Source organism: Haliotis cracherodii, unplaced genomic scaffold (genome assembly GCF_022045235.1).
Source record: "Haliotis cracherodii isolate W230 unplaced genomic scaffold, xgHalCrac1.p SCAF_6, whole genome shotgun sequence".
Classification (NCBI taxonomy): domain Eukaryota; kingdom Metazoa; phylum Mollusca; class Gastropoda; order Lepetellida; family Haliotidae; genus Haliotis; species Haliotis cracherodii.
In genome coordinates this window covers 32,277,540-32,303,148 of record NW_027266319.1, presented here as the reverse complement: position 1 = coordinate 32,303,148, position 25,609 = coordinate 32,277,540, and the positions used below count along the sequence as shown (strand labels likewise).

Sequence of the window (25,609 nt, the reverse complement as noted above, 5' to 3'; positions counted from 1 at the left end):
CCTCTTTTAGGAGAATCCACACACCTCGGGAATTCCACATCTAATTATAGATCCACCTCATACAACTAACTTCCTTGATCACCGCCAGTCAAGTAAGTATCTGCCTCTCACGTTCAATGCAAAATTCACACAATTTGGCAATATCCGATCCGTTTGTATCGGTGCTTTTGACGCTAATATGATCCATTTGTATCGGTGCATTTGACGCTAATATATCTGATACATAAATATGTGCACCAATTACTGTTTGACAACCGAAACACACTGCAAATTGTCCGGGATAGGACCGAGTGACCTAGTTAAGAAAGATCGAGCCTTTGTTGTTTTTTCTACGAACGTCGAATGGCATTATGCATTTTACAAAACATACTAGCGATGTATTCGTTCAGCGTAAGGATGTTATTGTGAGAAACAGAGCCACAAAATGTTAATGATTGTTGATAAGGAATCAGTGCAGGGAGCTCCTTTCATATGCATGATCAGTCAGTGTGATACGTTTATCAATAAGTCTTTCTATACCACGTATACAGGTAATGCAAGCGCAGCCTACATTAAGATGATAGCGTGACCCTGTGTTCTGTTAGACCATACGTGGTGTATTAACTGAATATAGACTTATGCAAGTCGAGCAAGCGGTGACTCTGTCTCTTGCCTATATCATCATATCAATCTAGATATCAGCTGGCTAAATATGAGGATACCGTTTTGTAGATATTCTGCAAAATCAAAGGATTTGGTATTTTCTTCAGTGAAATAAGGTCTTTTGACACTGTGGCGCGCATAATACCTGTGTAAATATCTTTTTATAAACGGGAATGACGTAGCAAAGTTGGTCTATAAAAAGACCACTGCGCGTTGGTGGGAAATAACACAATTACGTCTCCAACGTTTGAATTGTACGTTTAAACCAATAAAAGTACGCCATTTTGAAAACAAAGTGTTTTCAACGGGGATGTTTGTGTATTATGCGTTTGTATAGATGTCTTGATATTATTATGACGAATGTTTATTTTCTAAATGCTTAATGATGAAAGAAATCTGCGACGTATTTGGGAAACTAGAATAGAACTGACGACTGACCTTTTATTTATATATTTTGTCTTGTTTGGGTTATTTTAAAATGTATTGAATCAATATATTAAAGGCTTAATATTAATATTTTGTTGGTCATTTTGAAAATGTGTACCGGTAATGTTTTTAAGTAATATCCTAACTTGGTGTATGTTTTGTGACGCTAAAAATAATTGTCCCCCCTTAAGCTTACTAAGGGGAAACCAATGTGTATCATTTCTATTATAGACTCTGAATCTATTCTCACTCATGATGAAATCCAGGTCTCTCGTCAGCGAACTGAAATGGTCGGACAGCCAACAGGTATGAGTATTTCGTACTCTGAAACTGTTTCAGTTTTAGTTATGTTTGAAACCTCAAGTTACGTGACTAATGGAGGAATGAGTGTTTGTAACACATATGGTGATGTTTGTGTGGCGTTAGTACTTCAAACTATGTACCAGTCAATTTTATGTGATACAGTAGTATATTATCACCGATGCTATTGGCTGGATTCTGGAAAATGCATACTATTGATAGGAAAACACAAACATGATGCCATGCAATGAACTTGAGTAAAAACACTATCGTATATGACAGCGTGTAAAACGTAATATATTGATTATTTATACATCAAACTGGTTATGAGACAAGGATCAGCACATCCAACTGTGACCCCCACTGGTGCCTCGACTATTTCATCAAAGTCAGTCATGACGTTGACTTATAGATATACATTGTACATATATTTAGAGATTACGATGCACGTAACTGATATTCTCACATACTTTGACCTCAATGTTAGCCTCTGTAAACTTAACTGAATAAGATGATATAATGTTGGACCATATTCTGTCTACCATATGCTTTTAGCCTTACTGCAACATCAGAAAACCGTACGTATGGCAAAATGTGTAGATATTTGGACTTTCTGTAGATTTGGTCGTCTGCTTCGAACAGGGGAGGCTACTCCAAAATCAAGAAGAGGATGTCTCCCCGAATAATTAACTATTACTACTGAAATCCCTCTCTATCACGGGAATATGACATTTTGATTAAATAATGAAAATCTATGCCTTTTTAACTATCAAACATCACTGTCGATATTACAAAGACATACAATTTTCATTATTTTAATCAGATGTTTTTAATACCAAACGCTCATCTATATATAGTATTTATACAGAGAGGGGTGTTTGACAGTGAAAAGCATGCAATTTCCTTATAATCACAGCTTCAGATTTTTTGTGCTCCATCTTAACATTCATTTTGTTTTTTGCTTGATGTTTAATCCGTCTCATTCAACAAGCCCTTATTAAACAACTACTGTTTGTTTGTTTGTTGTTTAACGCCACTCAGCACTGTTACAGCCTTATGACGGTGGGCTGTAAATAACGAAGTCTTGACCAGACAATCCAGTGAGGCAGTGTATTCTGGAATCACGGAGTTGGATTTAATGTTTAAAAGGCCTAATGTGAAACCCATGTACATGATTATGATTCTGACAGACAGGAAAAGTGGGCTTTTCTAAAGGTCGACGCTTGGATTCGAATCAACTATCCGTCGTGTTGCGACTCTGTACACCACTAAACCACCTATGCACTCTCCCTAGAATCGAACCTTCACTTATGCCGGAGGTGACGAGAAAATGTAATGTAATGTATGGCTATTTGGGATACCTCCAAGTCCAGGCCTATCGCAGGACTATAAAACATGTTAAGAGCTGTTTACTGAGATTACAGTAAACCAAACCAGTGTCCACACATATATTTTCACAAGTGTGTATTTAGTCAGAGAAACGCTGATGGATCATCGCGTTGACGGCCTAATGGAGTGCTTCGGTTAAAGAGCGCGCTAAAATCGCTGAACTGCTGATTGCCTGGTCCGATAGAAACTGAAGGTTGCTATTTCCTGGAACAGGGGGGCAGGCCCTTTCGCGGAATTAAAGTAGAATGTATCTTTCGTTTCGAGGCGTGGCATGTTCCCTTTGTTACTAGTCAAAGTAGCGGCTAAAGAGGTGTTTCTACGTGACATATTTATAGCCTTGAGGTGACGATCATGGTAGGTCAATGACTTCTTCAGAGAAAGCGACATACCCTTCATTAAAGACACGCCATTCAGGTAAAGTCTCGGTTCTTTAGACCTTTGAACCACAGATCAGAGCTGTTCGTTCGCCTTTGATCAGTCATCCGGCTCACTTGAGAAGGCGCCCTACAAATTATTATCATTATTATCATTACTATTACTATTATTTGCATATGCGTTTCTACACTCAAACTCTGCATCAAATATCGCTGGCTTATAATTCAACCAGTATTTCATGTGCCAGTGTTATATTATTATGACCTCCTGCACGTGTGAATTCATTCAAGGGGGTAGCTTAGTGGTTAAAGCATTCGCTCGTCACGCCGAGGACCCGGGTTCGATTTTAACATAGATAAAATATGTGATGCCCATTTCTTGGTGTCCCATCTCTTGGTGTCCCATTAATGTCTTTGTCCATACATCGCTCCTTTCGTGGGAATATGTAAACTGTTATACCAGGAAGAAAGTCAGCTGGAACGACACAGTTATTCCAAGAAAGGGAGGATTTCCACTTTTCACAAATGATCGCCAAGGTATACGTAGAATTGCGCATGGGGGAATTTGAATACCTTCCAGCGTAGAGAGATGGTATGCTCAGTGCGATTACTTGAACGTGAACGATAACTCGGATATGACGATATGAGGTTTCGTAGAGTCCGACACACGTAAGTGAGTTATATATGAACTGGTACAGGGGTCATAAATACAGGATTTGGTTTTTGGTTTGGTTTGTTCCTTGAGTGTCTATGGAACACGTGGTTGACGTCGAAGGTGCCGATTTCCGATTCTGATACCGGTTTCTATGCCGACCAGTTACATCGTGCTGTGGAAAAATAACTACGCTAATGCCTTATCATCAGATTGCTTGGCATCAATATCTTCTGTCTTTCCGTCTTATATCTCTAAATTAACCTAGAGTCTATTAATATGTAGTGTAATACATTGAAACATAATCAACAAGTCTACGTTTTTTTCTTAAACGAAAAATATATTTAGACAAATTTATTTATTTACTATTCTGAATAAACTGATCATTTATCGATTTTAATGAATACTTATTGGACATATTCAGATTACGGATTCCATTACGGAAATGGATGAAATTTGCCTGACCGATGCTATTCACGCGAGGGGCGTTCGGGTAGCCTTGTGATTTTAATGAATACTTATTGGACATTTTCAGGACGGATTCAATTAGGGAAATGGATGAAATTTGCCCGTCACGCCGAACACCATGAGTACACTGGGTGAATCCCATTTCTGGTGTCCCCGCCGTGATATTGCTGGAATATTGCTAAAAGCGGCGTAAAAACATATTCACTCACTATTTACGCGATATCATATTTCAATCTGATACATGTACACATAAAGCAATATTACTTTGTGTATTACGTCGCACTCAGAAATATTCTAGCTAGATGAGGGCGTCGTGTACATAATCGAGTATGGACCACACAAACCAGTGATTGATATTATGAGCCACGCCCCATGTCGCAGGGGTACGATGACACGCTATCAACCTAGTCTCCGAGCCCTACTACCGATCCATTAATTCGCCTCTTACAGCCAACATCGGTTTCCTGTGATCAGTTGTAACCCGGAATCACCACAGGGGTCACAAATACAGAATTTGCTTTTTTTTTGGTTTGTTGTTTAACGCCGCATTCAGCAATATTCCAGCTATATGACGGCGGTCTGTAAATAATCGAGTCTGGACCAGGAAGCATACGCTTCAATATCTGATACAAAATCAGAACGTATATCCATGCTTAATTGTGCACAATATTGCCATGACGTCAACAGTCACCCAGTCTCAGACTATATATGTTTAGATTAAGCCCCGCTTGTGGCAGCTGCTCTTCGGCAAAATTCGCTGTCTCTGGCATTGAGCAGTTCTGGCAATGTGGAACCCGAATAGTTCCATCAACTTGGGAGTTGAAAGTAAAGCTGGGGTATTTCCATTAAAGTAAAGAGTCAATACAAGCGGTGGCGCATTATTAAACGGATCCTGTTTTGGTGTGTTTTTGCCACGTCACACGTCTCTAAAAACCTGCAGATCGTTGTGAAAGCAGCAGCCAAACTTGGCAGGGAAACCACCGGGTCGAACGAGCCGGATGTCGATCTCCACGGAAAAATAATTGCCATTTAAAAGTATCCTGTTCTATATATATTTTTCAGAAGTTGACGTCAAGGCGTTGGCAATGCTAGGTGATGTTTCATCCGGCGTCTGATGGAGAAGGCGAAAAAAAGACAACAACCCACATTTATACGAAAAAAGATCTGCTTGGAACAGGGTCGTCCTGCGATGTCTATATTGGATTACAAAAGGTATTTCCCAGGGGCGGTCGGGTAGCCTAGTGGTTAAAGCGTTCGCTCGTCACGCCGAAGACCCGGGTTCGATTCCCGACATGGGTACAATGTGTGAAGCCCATTTCTGGTGTCCCCCGCCGTGATATCGCTGGAATATTGCTAAAAGCGGCGTAAAACCAAACTCACTCACTCACTCACTAATTCCCATGCTTCCTTAATGTTTTACATGTAAATGACCAGAGCTCCAGATAAGCTGCGTATCTGCGTAAAATACGCATCGGACATGCAGAAATACGCAGTAAAATAAAATCCAAGCGTATCAAATACGCAACGAACATTACAGATACGCTACACAAATATAACTTGTGCATATCATCAAAATAATGTGAAGTAACTCTACGTATTCGATTAGCAAATCAGCAACTTATAATTATAACCGGGCATTCCGTCAACCTTGCCACGATGAAGGTACATCATGATCATTTGCCATCACACTTTCTTGTGGAAGTATCGCGGTATTTTTGAGTCCTATAAGGCTCTCGAAACCACACGACACCAGTTTGCAGGGACTTGATGAATAGTGTCTTTAAATATTTAACTTAAATACTCACATGTGTAAAAACTAGTGGGTAACAGAAATTTGAATACCCAGATAGAATTACTGATACCCAATGATTTTAAAATGCATGGGTAAAATACCAACAACACCAAAAGCTTATCTGGAGCTCTGACTATAGTATACTGGAATTATTCATCCCACATTAGTCGTAGAACGAAAAATTTGAGAAGCACGTGAAGACCATAGTACCTGAGTTACCAGTCCCAGTCCTACTAAAAAATATGGAAATTGTATACTTTGGAACCGACAGGTATCGTTAGATACGCTCCATGTTTACTAGTTTTCTCTCATCCTAGCTTATATAAAGGTGTGCTTATTGGAATACGAAAGATCAAAAGTCTCATGGTCATGTAGACTTGACCCCAGACTGATTTCCAGCATTGACTAATATCAATTGGTTTTGACTCACCTGAAGTAAACTTTATTTCCGCTTCAGGTAATTCAATTACTAGTATATATGAAGCGTACCAATAATACCAATTTAATTTAAGGATCGCACGGACAGATAATGAACAGCAGCTGTTGTATAATAATGTTAGTTCATGGTTTTCAAAATATTAGCAATATATCGAGACAACATTTGTAATTCTAATATAGACAGACAGACATCTAGTTTATTTGAATCTCACTTCATTTTTATATCTAAAATATGATATTATGTGATATACACTCTAGATTACAAGTGTGCAAGAATCTATTTAAACTTAATAGCATCATGTCTTACTAAGGGGACTCAGCAATATTCCAGCTATATGACGGCGGTCTGGACCAAACAATCCAGTGATTGATATCATGAGTATGGATCCACGCAATTGGGATAGGTTGACATGCATCAATCAAGTCAGCGAGCCTGATCAATCGATCCCGTTAGTTGTCTCTTACGATAAGCATAGTCGCCTCTTAAGACAAGCATGGGTTGCTGAAGACCTATTCTAACGCGGATCTATACACTATCGAGTTGAAGAACAGCTGATTCAGCACAAGATGAACTGGGGGGGGGGGGGGGGGGGGGTGCAAAAAAAGGTTCATGTTTTCCAAGTTTTTTTTTTTTATATAATTGAAAATTGAAAGAACTGTTTATGTCTATCCATCACTCATTCCTGTGCCGTTTGTACAAAAGTAATATGAGGCTGGTTACTTTTGTGTAAAAAAACATTGGTTCAATGGAGACTCAATCTTATTAGAATCAGATCTTAGTTCTTGCTACCGCTGAACAAAGATCTGAGGACATCCCATTAGGGGACACAGTCAGAACGACCTTTCATCCGACCAATCAGAGCATCGCTTACCAGATTATGAATGTGACAGTCGGAATGGGATTTCTAATAATGCAACATCGAAAACTTTAACTCCGAATGATAGTTACAGGTTTAACGACTGAATCCATACAATCTAGACCATCTATTAGCCATTCCAGAATGTTCTTTTGTTCAGGTTTCAAATTTGTTATCGAGAATTTGTCAAAAATATGTTTCGAAGCGTAGTCGCCAATTTGAAATTAGTGCCGTAAAGCACGAGAAAGCTGCCTTCTGATTGGTCATTCCATTTCTCGGTCAAAGTTCGCGCAAGGTCGGTCTGACGTGACCCGTAAAGGGATGTCCTCAGATCTTTGTTTAGCGGTAGCGAGAACTATGATCTGATTTTGATGAGATTGAATGAACTTGCAACCACATGGCCTCTACCATGTATGAGATGTTGTAAATGTGTGCTGAAAAGGCATTTCATATTTATTTTCAAAGATACTATGTCTTAGTACCTACCAGCTCTGTATTATGCGAATTATTTTTTTTGAATTTCTAAAAGTTTGAAACCAAATTATATTTTAAAAACTAAAACCACGTAGAAGTATTCTTAGAGTGCTGACTAAGCGTCAATGCATTTAACCTTTTGGATATAATATCGCTAACTTGAGACATTTTCAATCAATCAAACAGAAAAATCAAAGGCATTGTTTCTCTTACTCCTCAATTTACTTTAGAGTGGACTTTTAGTTAACATGGAACAGTGATAGATCCGTGAAGATCCGGGGTAGAATAGGTCTTCAGCAAACCACGCTTGCCGTAAAAGGCGACTATGCTTGTCGTGAAAGGCGACTAAAAGGATCGGGTGGTCAAGCCCGCTGACTTGGTAGAAGCATGTCATCGATCCCAATTGCGTGGATCGATGCTCTTGATGTCAATCACTGGATTGTCTTTTCCAGACTCGATTATTTACAGACCGCCGTCATATAGCTGGAATATTGCTGAGTGCGGCGTAAAACGCAAGCCAATGGAACAGTGAACAGTCTGTGGCGATTTCGGGCAGAATGCGTCTCCAGGACTTAAAGAGTCGACTGCAATGTGAATCGGGTGGTTACAAAATGTGAATCGGATGATCTTTGCTCCAATACTGTTCTGTCTGAGTCAACTCAGTAGCTGGGATATTAATAACATAAAATGTTCTGCTGATGACAGGGTACAGGGGAACAACACGCTTTGAAAATATTTAAAGACGCACAGTGGGCACGCTCTGAAGAACGCCGACGCGAGGTATCTGCACTGCAACAACTTAACCACCACAACATCATCAAGTTCTTTGGCGAAGAGGAAGAGGTGAGTTCCCATGGTACAAGGCACAAGGGTCTTGCTCTGTGATGTGATCTGATTTTAATGCCATTCTTGGGGCGTTAGTATTCAGGGCAGTTCGCTGTGCAGAGTTGCGTTCCTTAGGTTCGCAGACACCTATAATCGTGGGTTCGAATCCTAGATTTTTTAATGCTTCTTGGTTTGTCGGCATCATACCCGTGCCAGTTGATTTCACCAAAGTGGTTCGCGACTTTCCACAGAACGCCTCCTCTCCCATGAGCGAAATTTGTTGAGGCGTCTATTTCTAGCGTCGTGTGGTTTGACTCATACCGAGATATGATTGTTTGTTTGTTGTTTAACGCCGCACTCAGCAATACTCCAGCTATATGACGGCGGTCTGTAAATAATCGAGTAAGCACTATAAAACTGGCATCAGTCGGGACTCGTACAAGCTCTCTCTCTCTCTCTCTCTCTCTCTCTCTCTCACTCTCTCTCTCTCTCTCTCTCTCTCTCTCTCTCTCTCTCTCACACACACACACATACACACACACACAAACGTGCGCGCAATTGAGAAACATTGTGCGACTTAGACTGAAAACTGCTCGTTTCCGGAGCAGATATTGAAAACCGTACACGTTTTCTTTTCGAATCAAATTTGGTACATTTATTGGAAAATGGGGGTAGTGCTTCTTTCTAGAGCAGATCTTGAAAACAGTGCAATATAAATGTTCTTAACCAAACTTGGCATATAGATAGTTCTAGTAGTGAACTGGTCCCTTGAGATACTTTGGGAAGTTTACTATATTTATCCACTACAATTATTTTCAATTGCGGGGTATATCAATGACTTATCCACTTGTTTCAAAACATTTTCGCGCCAGGATATCAAATACCTAACAGTGATGGTACATGTCTGCCTCCCAGCCCCTGGAAAATATAGTAAGAAAGAAATCCAACTCAAGTCTAGAATGATTTGGTAAGTCTAGATTGCCACAGCTGAAATTAAGCATTGTCCTGGGCTCCATTTGGAGTTTGTTGTTTTTGGAGATAAATGTATATATTTTGAAATGAGACAAGGTTATTTCTGGGTCTAAATGTTCGTGTTATGTTCCAGGCGAGTGCGGGGAGGACGCTGCTGGTGTTGGAGCTGTGTGAGGAGAGTCTACACACCTTCCTGCAGGAACCCCACAACAGCCGGGGACTGGGGGACTCCGAGACGTTGCTACTGCTGGAGCATCTCGGTGAGTAGATCTGCGGTCCTCTTCCCGAGGAGAGGGAGTTAACTGACTGCAAAAGTGGACTTTTACAGTCAGTTGATTCGCTTGCCTCGGTAAGATGATCTGCTGTAGACTGGACCTTTTTCATGTTACGCCGGGGGAACAGTGGCACATTCATATAAGACGCTGCAGTTCGCTGCTTCTCTTAGGCGTACCAGAAATCTGTGATCGTGGGTTCGAACCCCAGATTCGCCCCGATTATGTTTCTTTTTTTTTCAGCAGAGTAAATGTCTAAGATCTGCATCACTTCCGGCTTTCCTCCCACATTAAGGCACACTGTGATATAACTGAAATACTGACTGTTCAAATCGGTGTTAAACTAATCTAATGCATTCATTTCATGTTACTGTGTGGGTATTCGGGGTCAGATCCAGGTCTTCAGTGCCCTCTGTCGGTCTTATGACTTTGGGCAGCTGACACTAGTTTAAACATGCTGTGTTAAGGTTCAACATGTTTGTTATGAAGGTCGACGTGGTGTAATGATGGTCGACATGTGTTGAGTTTCGAAATGGTGTGTTGAAGGTCGACATTGTTGTGTTGAAGGTCGACATTGTTATGTGTTGAGAGTCGACATTATGTGATGAGTGTCGACATGGTGTGATGGAGGTCGACATTGTTGTGTTGAAGGTCGACCTGCCATGTGATGAAGGTCGACATTGTTGTGTTGAAGGTCGACATGGTGTGATGAAGGTCGACATTGTTGTGTTGAAGGTCGACATTGTTTTGTGTTGAGAGTCGACATTATGTGATGAGTGTCGACATGGTGTGATAAAGGTCGACATTGTTGTGTTGAAGGTCGACATTGTTGTGTTGAAGGTCGACATGATGTGATGAAGGTCGACATGGTGTGATGAGAGTCGAGCTTGGTGTGTGTCGAGGGTCGATATGGTGTGATGAGAGTCGAGCTTGGTGTGTGTCGAGGGTCGATATGGTGTGATGAGAGTCAAAAAGGTCTGATGAGTGTCTATATTGTGTTATGAGTGTCGACTTTGTTGTTTGTTGAGAGTCGACATTGTTGTTTGCTGAGAGTCGACACTGTGTGATGAGTGTCGACATGGTGTGTTGAGAGTCGACATTGTTGTTTGTTGAGAGTCGACTTTGTTGTTTGTTGAGAGTCGACATTGTTGTTTGTTGAGAGTCGACATTGTTGTGTGTTGAGAGTCGACATTGTTGTGTGTTGAGAGTCGACATTGTTGTGTGTTGAGAGTCGACATGGTGTGTTGAGAGTCAACATTGTTGTGTGTTGAGAGTCAACATTGTTGTGTGTTGAGAGTCGACATGGTGTGTTGAGAGTCGACATTGTTGTGTGTTGAGAGTCGACATGGTGTGTTGAGAGTCAACATTGTTGTGTGTTGAGAGGCGACATTGTTGTATGTTGAGAGTCAACATTGTTGTGTGTTGAGAGGTGACATTGAGATTCTGTTGATTGTTTTCCAGGTTCGGCCGTTCATTACCTTCATACACAGAAGTACGTGCACCGGGACATCAAACCCGGCAACATTCTGCGCCACATCGACAACGACGGAAGGTAAACCTATTTCCGCTGTATACCTCCCATGACTGTATTATCACATCTGCAGTCGTGTGGTAATGCTAACACCGACCTGATACTGATTGGAAACCAATGAGTAGTTTAACTTTAATCGGAATCCCAGCGTAGAATACATCTCAGTGTCCGATGCTGATCGTAAGAGTCGACAAAAGTGAATCGGGTGGTCATACTCTGGTGACTTAGCTTGTGGATCGCCCCTAAAGCTTCAATCACTGGTTTGTCTGACCCAGACTCGATTATTCGACATACCACCGTGTGTAGGCACGTGGTCACAAACCAGGTTATGTTGAGCAACGTCTGTCGTGGCGAGTCCTGGGGTGGTTGACCGCGTTGGCTCCTGTGAGTTTCTAGGGCTTCGGTCCTGCCCCATGCTGAAGCACATGTAACACATGTGGCGTCTCCTTGGGCAAGTGACTTTTTTGGAAAACATATAGCACAGAATAGTGATGACTATGACCAGTTAAACATACATATGACTGACATCTCATATATGGTTGATAATAGCCTTGAAAAAGTGAATGGGTCGCGTTACAGGAGAGTGTTGTGTTGCCCTTAGCACCAATGTTGTTACGGGGCGGTCGGGTAGCCTAGTGGTTAAAGTGTTCGCTCGTCACGCCGAAGACCCGGGTTCGATTCCCGACATGGGTACAATGTGTGAAGCCCATTTCTGGTGTCCCCCGCCGTGATATTGCTGGAATATTGCTAAAAGCGGCGTAAAACCATACTCACTCACTCACTCCAATGTTGTTACTGAAATGAGAGTTACATATGCTCATGCGAAGCACTTGTGTAACATAGTATCTGTTGTACGTGTACAGTATCCAGGCTTTTTACTAGCGCAGGATTTCATGTGTGATATAGTTCGCGACGCTGGAGTAGCCTAGTTGTTAAAGCGTTCGCTCGTCACGCCGAAGACCTGACTTCGATTCCCCACATGGGTACAATGTTTGAAGCCCATTTGCTGTGTCTCCTGCCGTGACATTCGTGACATATTTCCAAAAGCGGCGTAAAACCATACTCGCTCACTCTTTTTGCAGTTGCACATACAAGTTGTCTGATTTCGGAGCCAGTCGATTGATAGAAGAGGAAGACTTGTTTATGTCTCTGGCGGGAACTGAAGAATATCTGGTAAAATACTCTTGACTCTTGATGCATATCATTCTCTCTTTCATTTGCACTAAACTGGGACTTGCTTCAAGTCTAAAACGTGACCCTCGCAAGATACATATCCTTACAATAAACCGTGCAGCCTCTTTGTGGGAGAAGGAGACAGGGATATCCAAACAGAAACTAGTAACATAACAGGAAGTTACCCGTGAGGTTAAACATGGTCTTCAGCAACCCTTGCTTGTCTTAAGAGACGACTAACGGGATCGGGTGGTCAGGCTCGCTGACTTGGTTGATGCATGTCTTCGTATTCCAATTGCGTGGGTCGATGCTCATGATATCAACCACTGGATTGTCTGGTCCAGACTCGATTATTTACAGACCGCCGTCATATAGTTGGAATGTTGCTGAATGACGGCGTTTATCAACAAATAAACTAACAGACAGACATTGGAAAGTTTGTCTTTGCTTATCATGTACATCTACAATCGTCATGGCAACAGATTTAACATAACTGTATATAATTGTAATAAGGTTTATAGAACGTTCAGTGATTGAAGCGTATATTTTATGTACAAATAACGTTTCTGTATACATCATTATAGCCACAGATGTTTTCTATTGGATCAGCACCCCAAAGTGTACGAGAAGGCGTTCGTGGACCGTGGTGCCGTCATCTGCTTCGACTCCTCCATTGACCTCTGGAGTGTGGGCTGCACCCTGTACCAGGCAGTCACGTGTCAGATCCCCTTCCGGCCCCACGGGGGAGTCAGGACCAACAGGGCCATCATGTCAGTCACGTGAAATATTTGGTTAACTTGTAGGAATTTACAATATCTAGAAATATACAACTACTACCACTGCTAGTCCACTACTACTACTACTACTACTACTACTGTTACTACAACTACTACTACTACTATAACTACTACTTCTACTACTACTACTACGACTACCATCACTACCACTACTACTACTATTACTACCACTACTACTACTACCACTGTTACTACAACAACAACAACAACAACAACTACAACTACTACTACTACTATTATTACTACTACTCTTACTACTACTACTATCACTGTTACTTCAATTACTACTACTACCACTACTACTACTACTACTACCACTACTACTACTACTACTACTACTACTACTACTACTATTACTACTGTTACTACAACTACTACTACTATAACTACTACTTCTACTACGACTACCATCACTACCACTACTACTATTACTACCACTACTACTATTACTACCACTACTACTATTACTACCACTACTACTACAACTACTGTTACTACAACAACAACAACTACTACTACTACTACTCCTTCTACTACTATTATTACTACTACTATTACTACTACTTCTACTACCACTGCTACTACAATTACTACTACTACTGATTTCGGATACTGCTGTTGCTGCTGCTTCTACTACTGTTACTACCACCACTACTTCTACTACTACAACTGCCGATACTACTACTGCAGCAACTACTTCTACCACTACACTACTACTTCTACTACTAATACTACACTACTAATACTACTACTGTTACTGCTACTACTACATTGTAGTTCAATAGCTCCTTGCTACACTTCCTCCTGAAATATCATAATCTAATACCAGTTTTTTAAAACAAACTCACTCACTGCAAATGTCGTTCCGAAAACACGAACCGCTTGTTCACTCATAAACAAATTCCAGATTTGAAGTATGCATATCGTCGGTTTTAAAATTCATTTACATTTGAAACAAGATCCACTATGTTGATGTATTTTCCTCCTTGTTAGGTTTCAGATGATTGCAGAGAAACCATCTGATTCCATTTCGGGTTACCAAGCAACGGAATACGGGCAGATCATGTGGGAAAAACACATACCAAGCACGTGCAAGCTGTCACAGTACGTGTTCCTCAAAATAAGCACACCTCGCAATTCGTTTTTCTCGAATTTACCTGAAACTATTCAGATTGTGATTTTCTGAAATATAGCAAGGATGAATGTATATGGCCACCCAATATGTTCACCATTGTTTCTAACTACTTGTTAACTAATTCACAGGTTTCTAATTACAACTTTGGCTAAAAATTATTTTAACAAACTTCACCTCAACACTCTTTTCTGAACCGCAACCACATCTGGTTAAGTGTCAGAAAAGAAAACCGGAAGTGGTTTGGTGAGAGTTGTCATTTTGTGTTTCAAAACGGTTAACGGGTTTCGTTTTCGATAAGGAACGCAAGTAGGTCAAGGTTTCCATTACAAAACATACGTATTTACAGGTAGGTAATTGAGAGGATACGATGATAGCATCTGTACTCGTACCTGAATGCATATTGTTACACGTTCAAATGAGTCAGGTAGAGATACGTATCCGGGCGTTAAATAGGTCCATCTATGAATCCACAACACTTTCAGTCCGCCACGATGTTATATAGCTACATGATAGTGACTGCAACGTTTAAAGGCGTGTGGGTTGGTCTGTCTCCCAGACCCAAGAGAATTAATTAAAAAATAAATCCAGCTCAGAAGTTAAGAATGATTTGGCAAGTCTAGAATGCCTCAGCCTTAAAGTGATTGTTCTGGGCTCCGTTTGGATATATTTTATATGTTGTTGATTTTTTATGTTTTTAGAGAAAGATAACTGTTTCTGGGACTGAGGTGTGGGCGTGGATGGGATCCCAGGGTCAAATCCTGACAAACACAAACTTCAATTTCTAACTTCAACTACCTTCGAAATCACTGTTAGAGTGCCACCTGTCATATTATGATACATCAGGGAGACATCCGTGTTAGAATAGATCTTCAGCAACCCATGCTTGCCACAAAAGGCGACTATGAGGATTGGGTGGTCAGGCTCGCTGACTTGGTTGATGCATGTTATCGTATTCCAATTACGTGGGTCGATGCTCATGATGTCAATCACCGAATTTTCTTGTCCAGACTTGATTATCTACAGACCGCCGTCATATAGCTGAAATATTGCTGAGTGCGACGTTAAACTGCAAACAAATACATGACGGTGACTTTTCAAAGACGTATTTAGACTCCATGCAGTATCCCACATCTCACCCCCAATGTCATGCTTCAGGAACGCCCCCCCCCCCCCCCCCCCCGACCTTCTGCTGGCCATGATGGTAATAGTCCAGCTGCTGATATCTACTTTCGAACCACTGTAAAGTAGTTATTAATTTGGATAGATTTGTTTAAATAAGGGAGTATTATTGGCTCCCTACTAAAAACCCGGTCCCGTGGGAGTGGGGTAGCCTAGTGGTTGAAGCGTTCGCCCGCCCGCCCGGGTTCGAATCCCAATAAGGGTACACGGTGTGAAGCCCATTTATGGTGTCAAGATTCTTTATTCAGTATTTTGGGCCATGTGGCCTAGAGTACAATTGCAACTACAATAATTGCTGCGTCGCGTGATGTCAAGAAAATAAATACAAGTAGTCTTATTTCACATTAAATACATGATTTAAGTATAAGGCCAAAGCCTTTACAATGTCGATATTTTTGGAGTCGAGTAGATTACATAAACTGTGGTTATCATGATGGACATTGGATAACCAAGGCAAATAGTGGTTTCTGACAGAAGAATAGTTTGAACATAAAAACAAAACATGAAACATTTATGGTGTCCCCTGACGTGATGTTGCTGGAATATTGCTGAAAGCGGCGTAAAACAATACTCACTTCCATTTTACTGTTGTTTTTTATTCAAGGCCACTGAGAGAGAAACTGAGGTCTTTGATAGCCGGGCTGTTGGAGAAGGACCAGGCACGCCTTCTTTCACATGACCAGTTCTACCAGCACGTGAAGGTCATCATACACTACGTCATGGTCGTCGTCTTCAACGCTGAGGACGTCACATTCATCATCATCTACATCAAACCAAGCTCGAGGTAAGTCCCAGATTAACAAAGACTTAACAAAGAGTAAAGCTTCTGTTGGGAAGTATCTAAATGAGTGGCTTTTACACCGCTTTTAGCAATATTCCAGCAGAAATGAGTACCTTTGTATGGAACGAACCCGGGCCTTGGGCGTGACGAGCGAACCCTCTAATCACTAGGCTACCCCTACGCCCCTGTATCTAAATGGGAATTGGATGGTCACAACGGATGGTTAGTACCGTGTCATGGTTATGTGTTTACAATGCTAAACACTGGCTCGTGTTGCCCAGCGACAAGTTTGTGAGCCAGTTGTGTTTTGAGCCCCTTTCAACAGTATTGCAGTTAAATGACTGCGTGTCAGCTTCGTGTGGGACAAAAGCAAGCAGTGAAGCCAATTTTGGACGTTACCACTTTGATGAAACCAACGAGGTTGGATAAATAAAACAACGGTCATAAGCAGCACTATTCTGTTATTCGAGTCAACGGATCCGGTTACGGCTAAGGGACGCAACTCTTCACAGAAAATATCTGCGCCTAACACCAGTATTCTGCGGTTGTGTATGTATCTGCATCAACGCACGATTACAAACCTGTATTCCCACTGAATTGTTTGTATTCCCAGCCTGGCGGAGTTTAAAGACGATGTTGCAGGGAGGACGGACATCATGGCCGGAGATCAGCTGCTCTTTCACCGGGGCCTCAGTTTGTCCGATCTTCTCGTGGATGACGCCACCGTCGGTTGTTTGTCATGTGACTTCCGGGAACCAGTTATTTTGATCGCGAGGAATGAGACAGACTGTGTGATGAGAGATCCGAAAACCTTGGGTACGATCTCATTTCTAACGACCTTTCCATCTGTTTATCAGCATTCACAAAATAGAAGTGTTTTGGCTGTCAATTTCTACTGTTCAACGATTTAATATGATGTGTTTTATATGGTTGTTAAGTGCAGTGAACAGTATTTCAGTTATCACACGGCGTGTTTATGTGGGGGAAAAGCCCGAAGTAATGCAGCTCAGGCGTTTACAACTTTGTTGAATCCCAACAGCACGGGTATGCTGCTGATATTCCGATGCTCCAATTCTGATAGACTGGGATTCGAACTCAAGATCATTACATCATGACACGCCTATGGGACACAACTCTGTACAGATCACGTGACCCCGTGACGACGTCCCCGGGGGCTATTAAGGCTGAGATACTTGAGTATTTGCCGTCATTAAGGGCAAACTTCAATTCAATGTTATTTTATGTTGATGTTATCACTGATGTATAATATTTCCCTCAGAATCGCCGCCTACATTTCCGCCTGGTTCACTGCTGGCGAAGGACATCCACGTGGCCCACAAGATGGCGGTGTTTCTGTCAGGAGTGGAGGAAAGGATAGCGTCATTCGTTGACATTGAGGAATGCATGGGGAAAGCAGACACGTGCATGAGGTGATTGCCATACCTGTTCCTCCTAAACCACGTATCTCTCACGATTTAGGTTCCAGATTAACTTCTGTCTTTGTAGTGAGTAAATGAATAAGAGAGTTTGGTGAAATGCCGTTTTGAACAGTAGAGTGTCAGTTTGACGTGGCAGAAAAACCCAAAGCGATGCAGGTCTTAGAGTGTATGAGTTGGGTTCAACGCCGCTTTGAACAGTTTTCCAAGTGATGCAGGCCTCAGGCGTCTGCACGACAGCGGGTCTTAGAAGTTTATAACTTTGGTGAAAGCCACGTGAACGGGCATGGTGCTATCAATCCAAGCAGGGCGAATCTGGGTTTCGAACCGACAGTCACAGGTCTCTGGCATCATCAAGGGGCACAACTCTTCACAGCGGCATGTACTTGTTAAACCCACGAGGCTGTAGTGATGACCAGGGCCCACTTGCACAAAGCGATCTTAGCGCTAAGATGATCGTAACTCCCATACTTTAACATAGGCTTACAATAGTTGTAGCTGTGCAAGTGGGCCCAGGAGTTTAATTGGGACGAATTTTGAGATTCAAACCTCCGTCTAGCGGATTGTGGCACAGCTAAAGTGAGGTGAGGTGAAATGGGGTTTAACGTCGAGTCCAAGATTACTGCACTTATATCGCGACGTGCATGTACGTGTGTGTGTTTGTGTGGCTGCTTGTACTAGTCCGGACTGATGCCGATTTATAGTGCTAGCTCACTGAGATACCATGCCGCAGTTTAACATGAATACCCCACTCAGACACAGTATACTGACTCCGAGCCGACCAGTCCTTGTTTTAGCCCCTTAATGCCGAGCGCCAGACAGAGTAACAACAAGTACAATCTTTTAACGTCTTTTGGTATGACGCGGCCGGGGATCGAACCCCAGACCTTCCGCTCTCCGGGTGGACGCTCTACCTCTAGACCACGGAGGAGTTCGGAAATGAGTTCATATTGTAGCATCTTAGACCACAGAAAGGACTTCAGGTAATATCGAGACGAAATGTGACACAAGTGGCCAAATGTTATTTCATCATAATTAATAGGACCCCGAGTCTGCATGACTGTCCCTGTAAATCAGTGCCGTACACTTTATCCTGCAGTGACCACTTGAAGAAGCATCAGTCCAATTTGGAACGGGCTTCAAGGAAATTGAGCACGAAGTTAGAAAACACAAGGGCCAAACTAGAACTCATGCTTGACCTTGAAAGCAAGAGGGTCCAGGTCACCTTGGAACACAACTCGTCAATCTCCCACAGATGTCGCAAAGTCCGGAGCTCAGTACCAAAAGTAAGACTATCTGTGTATCACTATGTGACTGAGTGTGTTATCGTTGAACAATTATGTCCTCTGCTGGACACGACTGCAAGTTTTATGCATTTTTAGGATTTGCTTTAACAGAACATTTTAGTTAGGTAAATGTTATCTTTAATGCTTCTGAACAGATGAAAGAAACACGGTGCAGGAAATGAAACGTTAAGACAAAAATAGAGCTATCCAACGCAGAGGATTTTAAGTGACGCGCAGACCTTAGAAACGTTTTCCTTTCAGACTCTATCACTACATGTTTTGACATGAAGGTGGTAGACGTGTGTTGTGGTTGAAATATGACAGGTGTTGCTCTACCTTTGTTCCAGCTCAAGGAACAGCTCCAGAAGGTGAACGTAGAGTTGTCCAACTGTAAACAACAGATGCCTAATCTTGCTGTACGGCTAATGGGCAACTACAGGTGTTCGCCCACATGGTGAGGCTTCTTGTCGCCACATGGACACCAGTGACACTCCAGACCATATGCTTCTGTTTACGGCTATTGTTTATGTCCGATGACACACGGGGCTGCTGTGAGCTGCAGAGATTTGTCACATTTCATCCACAAATTACTTGAGTTAGAACTACTTCCTGGCTTTTCTCTAAGACCCATCTTACTCATGACAGACACTTCCGGTTTAAATATGTCGCAAGTTCCCAGGGTCAACGTTGTTTTTTGTTACTTTGCAATGGTTCGAGTGAGTTTTTTAAAAAAAAGTGAAACTTGAATTTTATGTGACAAACGTAGAGCTTTTGTCGTACCTGACAATATACTCTTTTCAGATACTCACGGTGCTCGGCATTTGAGCAAGGATGACTTCTTTACGTTATAGGATGTGTTATACCACTACAAATAACCTGGTCTAATGGGCATCAGGGATAGGTCCAGGATGACCTGGTCCACTGTGATTTTTATCTTGTCACTATCACTCTGTCAATATGTCACTGTCCAGATACAAACTGCAGAGATCTTCCGGGATGCCGCATCGTCTCGGTCGACGGTAATTCCGTGGCAGATACAGGTTTTGATCTTGCGTATCTCCATGTTTCAGTGTTGACAAGGCATCGACTCTGTCCATGAAAGGACGGGAAAGCTGGCGGAGGATGTACGGGAGGAAGAAACGTCTGCCCTTGTCGGAGCTGCAGCAACTGCAACACACTCGAGACAGGTAAGGTCAAGGTTGGCTCCGTCAGGTCAATGTGAGGTTAAAGGTTAGAGGTCAATTTTAAGATGTTTGCGTTATCGTTTACTCACATGAATAATTTTGAAGTAACGATGTGGTGGCATAGCTCAGTTGCTAGTGTATATTTTCGTAATGGCCCATGAACGGGGTCGAATCCATACAGGGAAAAGCATATGACTTGTGTACCCCGCCATGCTGTGGTTGCTGTGATCCAGCCAAACATTACCCTGACGTTTTGTGTTTTTATTGTTTTAATTTTTATATTTATCCATATCGGCATGGGGCAGTTCATTCCTGAAGATTTGTACATATTTTGATTTCTAATCCCCAGCCCAACTGTATTTCCCCATCCATTGCTATTAGTATATTTATTACTTGCAAGTTGAGATGTTGTATGAGATGCAGTCTGTTAATGATAATTATATTTTGCAGGAAGATTATGGAAGATCTATGCTCGTCTTGCACGTCGCTGTATCAAGACCATTGCCTTCCCAACGTGAAGAAACACATGACTGCTTTCGGAAAACGTAGCCAGTAAGTAATGTCGACATTTGTGTTTCTTGCACGTCACATGCAACGAAACATATGACTTCTATTGGAAAATGTAGTTTGTGTCAGCTTTTTTTTAAATTCGTAAATTTTATGATAAACTTTTTTACCTGGAAATCGTGGGAATTAGAATTTGACAAAACTTTTTTGTGGACGAGTCTACTCTATTTTCGAAAAACATTCACGAATCATCCATGACAACATTTGTTCTTAAAACAATATTTGTCTTATGATTTTGACCAAAACTAATCCCTATAACAAAAATTGTGTTGTCTGTTCCGTGGGCTGTGTAATGCAATTTTTCAGTGGTAACCTTTTGAATACATTCCCATCCTCACTAAACCAGTGTATGTTATTTCCATTCTGTAATTCACTACCACAGCATCGTTTTACTCCATATTCAAAAGACATGCCACTAAAGATAGTTGTGTCTTCTGAAAGGATGTTCCACAGTATTCAGATGAATCTGATGGACGTGAGGAAGACCCTGTCTAGTGTCAAAGAGCAAGCAGATAAGCTGGATGCAACGCTTATTCAGGTGAGCTACATGACATGTCAATACATTGATACAGACTTAACTGGTGTCGCGTATGGCGTGTTTGTAATATATACTTACATGGACTCGCCGCCGTGGTCTAGTGGATAGAGCCTCTGTCCGGAAAGCGGGAGGTTCCCGGGCCAGTCATATCAAAAGATGGTACGTGTTGTTACCCTGCCTGGCGCTCGGCATTAAGGAGATAAGAAAAGGACTGGTCGGCTCGGAGTCAGTATACTTTGTCTGAGTGGGGTATTCATGTTTATCTGCGGCATGGTATCTCAGTGGGCCAGCACTATGAAACCTAGTAAATACTAATACACTAAATTCCACTAAAATGATATGGTATTAACCAGATGTTGGAAATATGTCATACCAACTTCTTCCACGTTGCGTTATTCGATTTGTGGACTTGCACAAGTCTCAAAGGCAATTATTAAAATAGTTTAAATCATAATTTCTAGTTTACACAAATAATTAGAGCAAGTTGTCCCTATAAAACACTGGCGTCCTTGGAGGTACTGTCCGCTCATCTAGACTTGCTATTATAAGGATAGAACTGCTCTAGACCCATCGATTTACCATTCAGTGCAGCAATGGAGCAAGGCTACTCAATAGTTTAATAATTCCATGATACACCTGGCGGAAACATATATAAATAAAGATGTAAATAGTACCACTCGTCTAGGTGCCATTACCAACGGTTTAATTCAAGTTATTAAAGTTTAATGATGGTTGATATGTCGTTTTGAATGAGTTTTCTCTTTCCGTTTTAGATCGGTGCTTTCAGTGGACGGGCATGGAGTGACGTCACGAGTCAGATCAGCAGTTTGCGGCTCGGGTAATTATGCTGTAGCAAAGCTTAGTTAGGCTGCCATAATTTGGTGACACAAGACATGCTTACCATAGGTTCTGTGAAGATCCGTGTTAGATTTGGTCTTCATCAAACCATTCGTTTTCGACTCACGGATCGGGGTTGGTCAGGCTCGCTGTCCTGTTTGATGCATGCCATCAGTTCCCATTGCGAAGATCAGTGATGACGTTTTCTTTCACTGGATTGTCTGATCAAGATTCTGTTATTTACAGGCTGTCGTGGTACTGCTGCAGTCTCTCTGAGGGTCAACACCACCCTAGACATCTTAAGGCGTTTTGGTTCTTTGTCTTTAGGCGATAGAGTACCATCGTATCCCAACGGCGTGATATGTTACTCATAATATCGATCACTGGTTTGCCTGGATCATACTCGATTAGTCATGTTTTGTTTGTTTGTTTGTTGTTTAACGCCGCACTCAGCAATATTCCAGCTATATGACGGCGGTCTGTAAATAATCGAGTATGGACCAGACAGTCCAGTGATTGACATCAATAGCATCGATCCACGCAATTGGGATACGATGACATGCATCAACCAAGTCAGACAGCCTGACCACCCGATCCCTTTAGTCGCCTTTTACGACAACGATAGTCACCTTTCACAGCAAGCATGTCGATTATTATTATAGGCATGAATATTGTTGACTGTGACGCTAAGAAACAAACAAAGAAACAAAACTCATCTAGATAAACATATTATGTCACGTTTACATTCCAGTGTCCCGTCGGATGATGGCGGCGCTTCACTTCGCGTCATGAAGGAGTCAGATGAGAGCAGGGACAGGTAGGATCAACGGAGATGTGTTACCTCCCCTTAGTATGGCTCTCTCTCACGCTCCTTCCCAGCGCGTGACACCTTCGTTACACTCTCGGTAACATCGCTGCCACCAGTGTGGGCGCGGCCATTACAAGAATCTTGAAATTTGCCCTCTAACCCCAAATGTAGTAACGTTCATACTTTTGTTTATGTCTTTGTGAGTGAGTGAGTGAGTGAGTATGGTTTTACGCCGCTTTTAGCAATATTCCAGCAATATCACGGCGGGGGACACCAGAAATGGGCTTCATACATTGTACCCATGTCGGGAATCGAACCCGGGTCTTCGGCGTGACGAGCGAACGCTTTAACCACTAGGCTACCCGACCGCCCCGGAAACGGAAAATCAATCCACTACTCCCTTACATTCTTACTATATTAATAACATGATAGTTTTAATGAAACAGAAATTCAAATTGACAAACAAAGAAAGTAATTTAGCAGCGATAAGTGTATTCGGAGTCACGACAGTCGTCACTTGTTTGTAAATATAACGGTCATTCGGTTGCGAGTTCAACTCCAAGCATGGTTGGGGCCACCTATCACAGTGGGGAGTTATGACAATTGGCAGCGATAGTATAGAGAGCTCCGCGAACGGGCTATCGCTGCGAGGAGCTTGTGGCTCTCTTAGAGTCAGGACAGTTTGGGGAAGGAGAATATTGTCCGAGTCTCCGTGAACTGGTACAAATTAACCAAACAAAAACGAATCAAAGTCAGCCTACGGATCATTTTTACAAATGTGCGGTACAGCAAAATGCTTATTCCAATTGATATGATCAGAATGTCAGGTGTATTAAGCTACAACAAGAAACCTTTCGCGTTATCTACGCGTCACTTTAAATCATGTTCGCCAGTCATTTGTATTGCCAATAAAAAGACCCGTGAAGATTCCGGGGTAGAAGAGGTCTTCAACAACCCATGCTTGCCGTAAAAAGTGACTATGCTTGTCGTAAGAGGCGACTAACGGGATCGGGTGGTCAGGCTCTCCTACTTGGCTGATGCATGTCATTGTATCCCAATTGCGTGGATCGATGCTCATGATATTAATCACTGGATTGTCTGGTCCAGACTCGATTATTTACAGACCGTCGTCATATAGCTGGAATATTGCTATAGTGCGGCGTTCAACAACATACCAACCAACCAACCAACCAAAAGCCAATAAAAATGTTTTTCAAATATCCAGCATCAAAAGAAGCATACTGATATTGCATTAAAGTGCCGAGAAATACGTTTCTTTCGCTAAACAATTTGAATAAATAAGGTCCTTCTGCTCTCCTCACTTTTGAGAACAAAAATGTGCCTGAAAAACATTTTTTTATGCAGTCTTACCAATACCTTCACCCCATTCTAATATTAAAGGTAAGCTGTGACTTGCCAGTCTAATTTACTTAAGATGTTTTGTAATAAACCAAATTCAAATAATGTTATAGAGACTACTTTTGTTGATGAGCACCTGGTTATAAAACCCATGTTCAGCAGTAGCAGCTGTTGCAGTTTATCAGCTACAGGATCTTATCCCCTATACCGTTTCACATGTGACGTCATTGTGAAACAATTGAAACCTATCACCCAAACCCCCTCCAATTCTTCATTGTAACCTGCACTAGATATATACGAGTCAGAATAGATAATATGTGTGTTTGTAGGCGAATATTAGTTTTTGTTTATTGTTTTTTACCTTATCTTCCAGTATGGAAAAACTTCTGAAGACGCTGCCCGAGTTAAATGCCATGCCGGATGTGACGTTCAACAAATTTGAAAATGGCTGACGAAGTAATACGTGTACGTGTAGGCGAGCATTACAACAGAGGCACAGATGACGTCAGCGTGTGGAGGAAGATGAAAACACATAGACTGTGAAACTTAACGCAGATTGTAGTCTGCACGTGTGCTTATATCTTCGAATGTGTGAGGGCGTGTTGAGTGCCACTTCGATGTTACCGCAATGTGTTTGCCAATGTTAATGCCGTTTATCCTGTTATTTACTTAGATATTGTAAATCAATCAGCGTGAGGAAAGTTCACATAATTTACCACAAAGTATTTTACTGCACTTTCTTCAAGGGAACATGGGATATTTGTCTTCATCCGATCAAACATCTTGATACTTGATCATCACCCCGAGACAAGGGCGTTAACTGACTATGAAAGTCCATCTTCCCGAGGCAAGGGAGTTAACTGACAGTAAAAAGTCCAGTTACCACCCTTGCCGAACTAGGCTGCAATTATGGAGTTATGTAATGGCTGGACTAACGAGTCTATGCATAATATCTGTCGACGCTCTTGACAGTACACATGCTTTGTAAACCCTGCAGTCGACCGAAATCTGCACGTTGAAATCCATGTTGTTTACGAACCGGATGTCTAGCTCGTTACGCGTTTTGATTGCCCTTTGCATAGATTCGTCAGCCCAGCCAAAATGTAACTTCGGAATT

At 41.9% G+C, this 25,609-nt stretch overlaps 1 protein-coding gene across 1 annotated transcript; it reads left to right on the top strand.

Annotated features, from left to right (window-relative positions):
- The first annotated feature begins 75 nt into the window (after nt 1–75).
- Nucleotides 76–25,339, top strand: LOC139445607 (serine/threonine-protein kinase TBK1-like). The gene is made up of 20 exons (XM_071226769.1): nt 76–92; nt 1,300–1,374; nt 5,314–5,463; nt 8,518–8,655; nt 9,743–9,869; nt 11,343–11,433; nt 12,495–12,585; nt 13,195–13,355; nt 14,376–14,486; nt 16,301–16,480; nt 17,091–17,293; nt 17,757–17,907; nt 19,013–19,199; nt 19,547–19,653; nt 20,270–20,386; nt 20,834–20,935; nt 21,392–21,488; nt 22,262–22,326; nt 23,077–23,142; nt 24,866–25,339. The coding sequence occupies exons 3-20, from the start codon at nt 5,347–5,349 to the stop codon at nt 24,942–24,944; spliced, it is 2,190 nt and encodes a 729-aa protein (XP_071082870.1). The 5' UTR covers nt 76–92; nt 1,300–1,374; nt 5,314–5,346; the 3' UTR covers nt 24,945–25,339.
- Nucleotides 25,340–25,609: the final 270 nt, after the last annotated feature.

Coding starts and splice junctions, on each gene's coding strand:
- LOC139445607 (XM_071226769.1), top strand. CDS start 5,347: ATGTTTCATCCGGCGTCTGATGGAGAAGGCGAAAAAAAGACAACAACC. Junction 8,656..9,742: donor TCTTTGGCGAAGAGGAAGAG/GTGAGTTCCCAT, acceptor GTTATGTTCCAG/GCGAGTGCGGGGAGGACGCT. Junction 12,586..13,194: donor CGGGAACTGAAGAATATCTG/GTAAAATACTCT, acceptor CTATTGGATCAG/CACCCCAAAGTGTACGAGAA.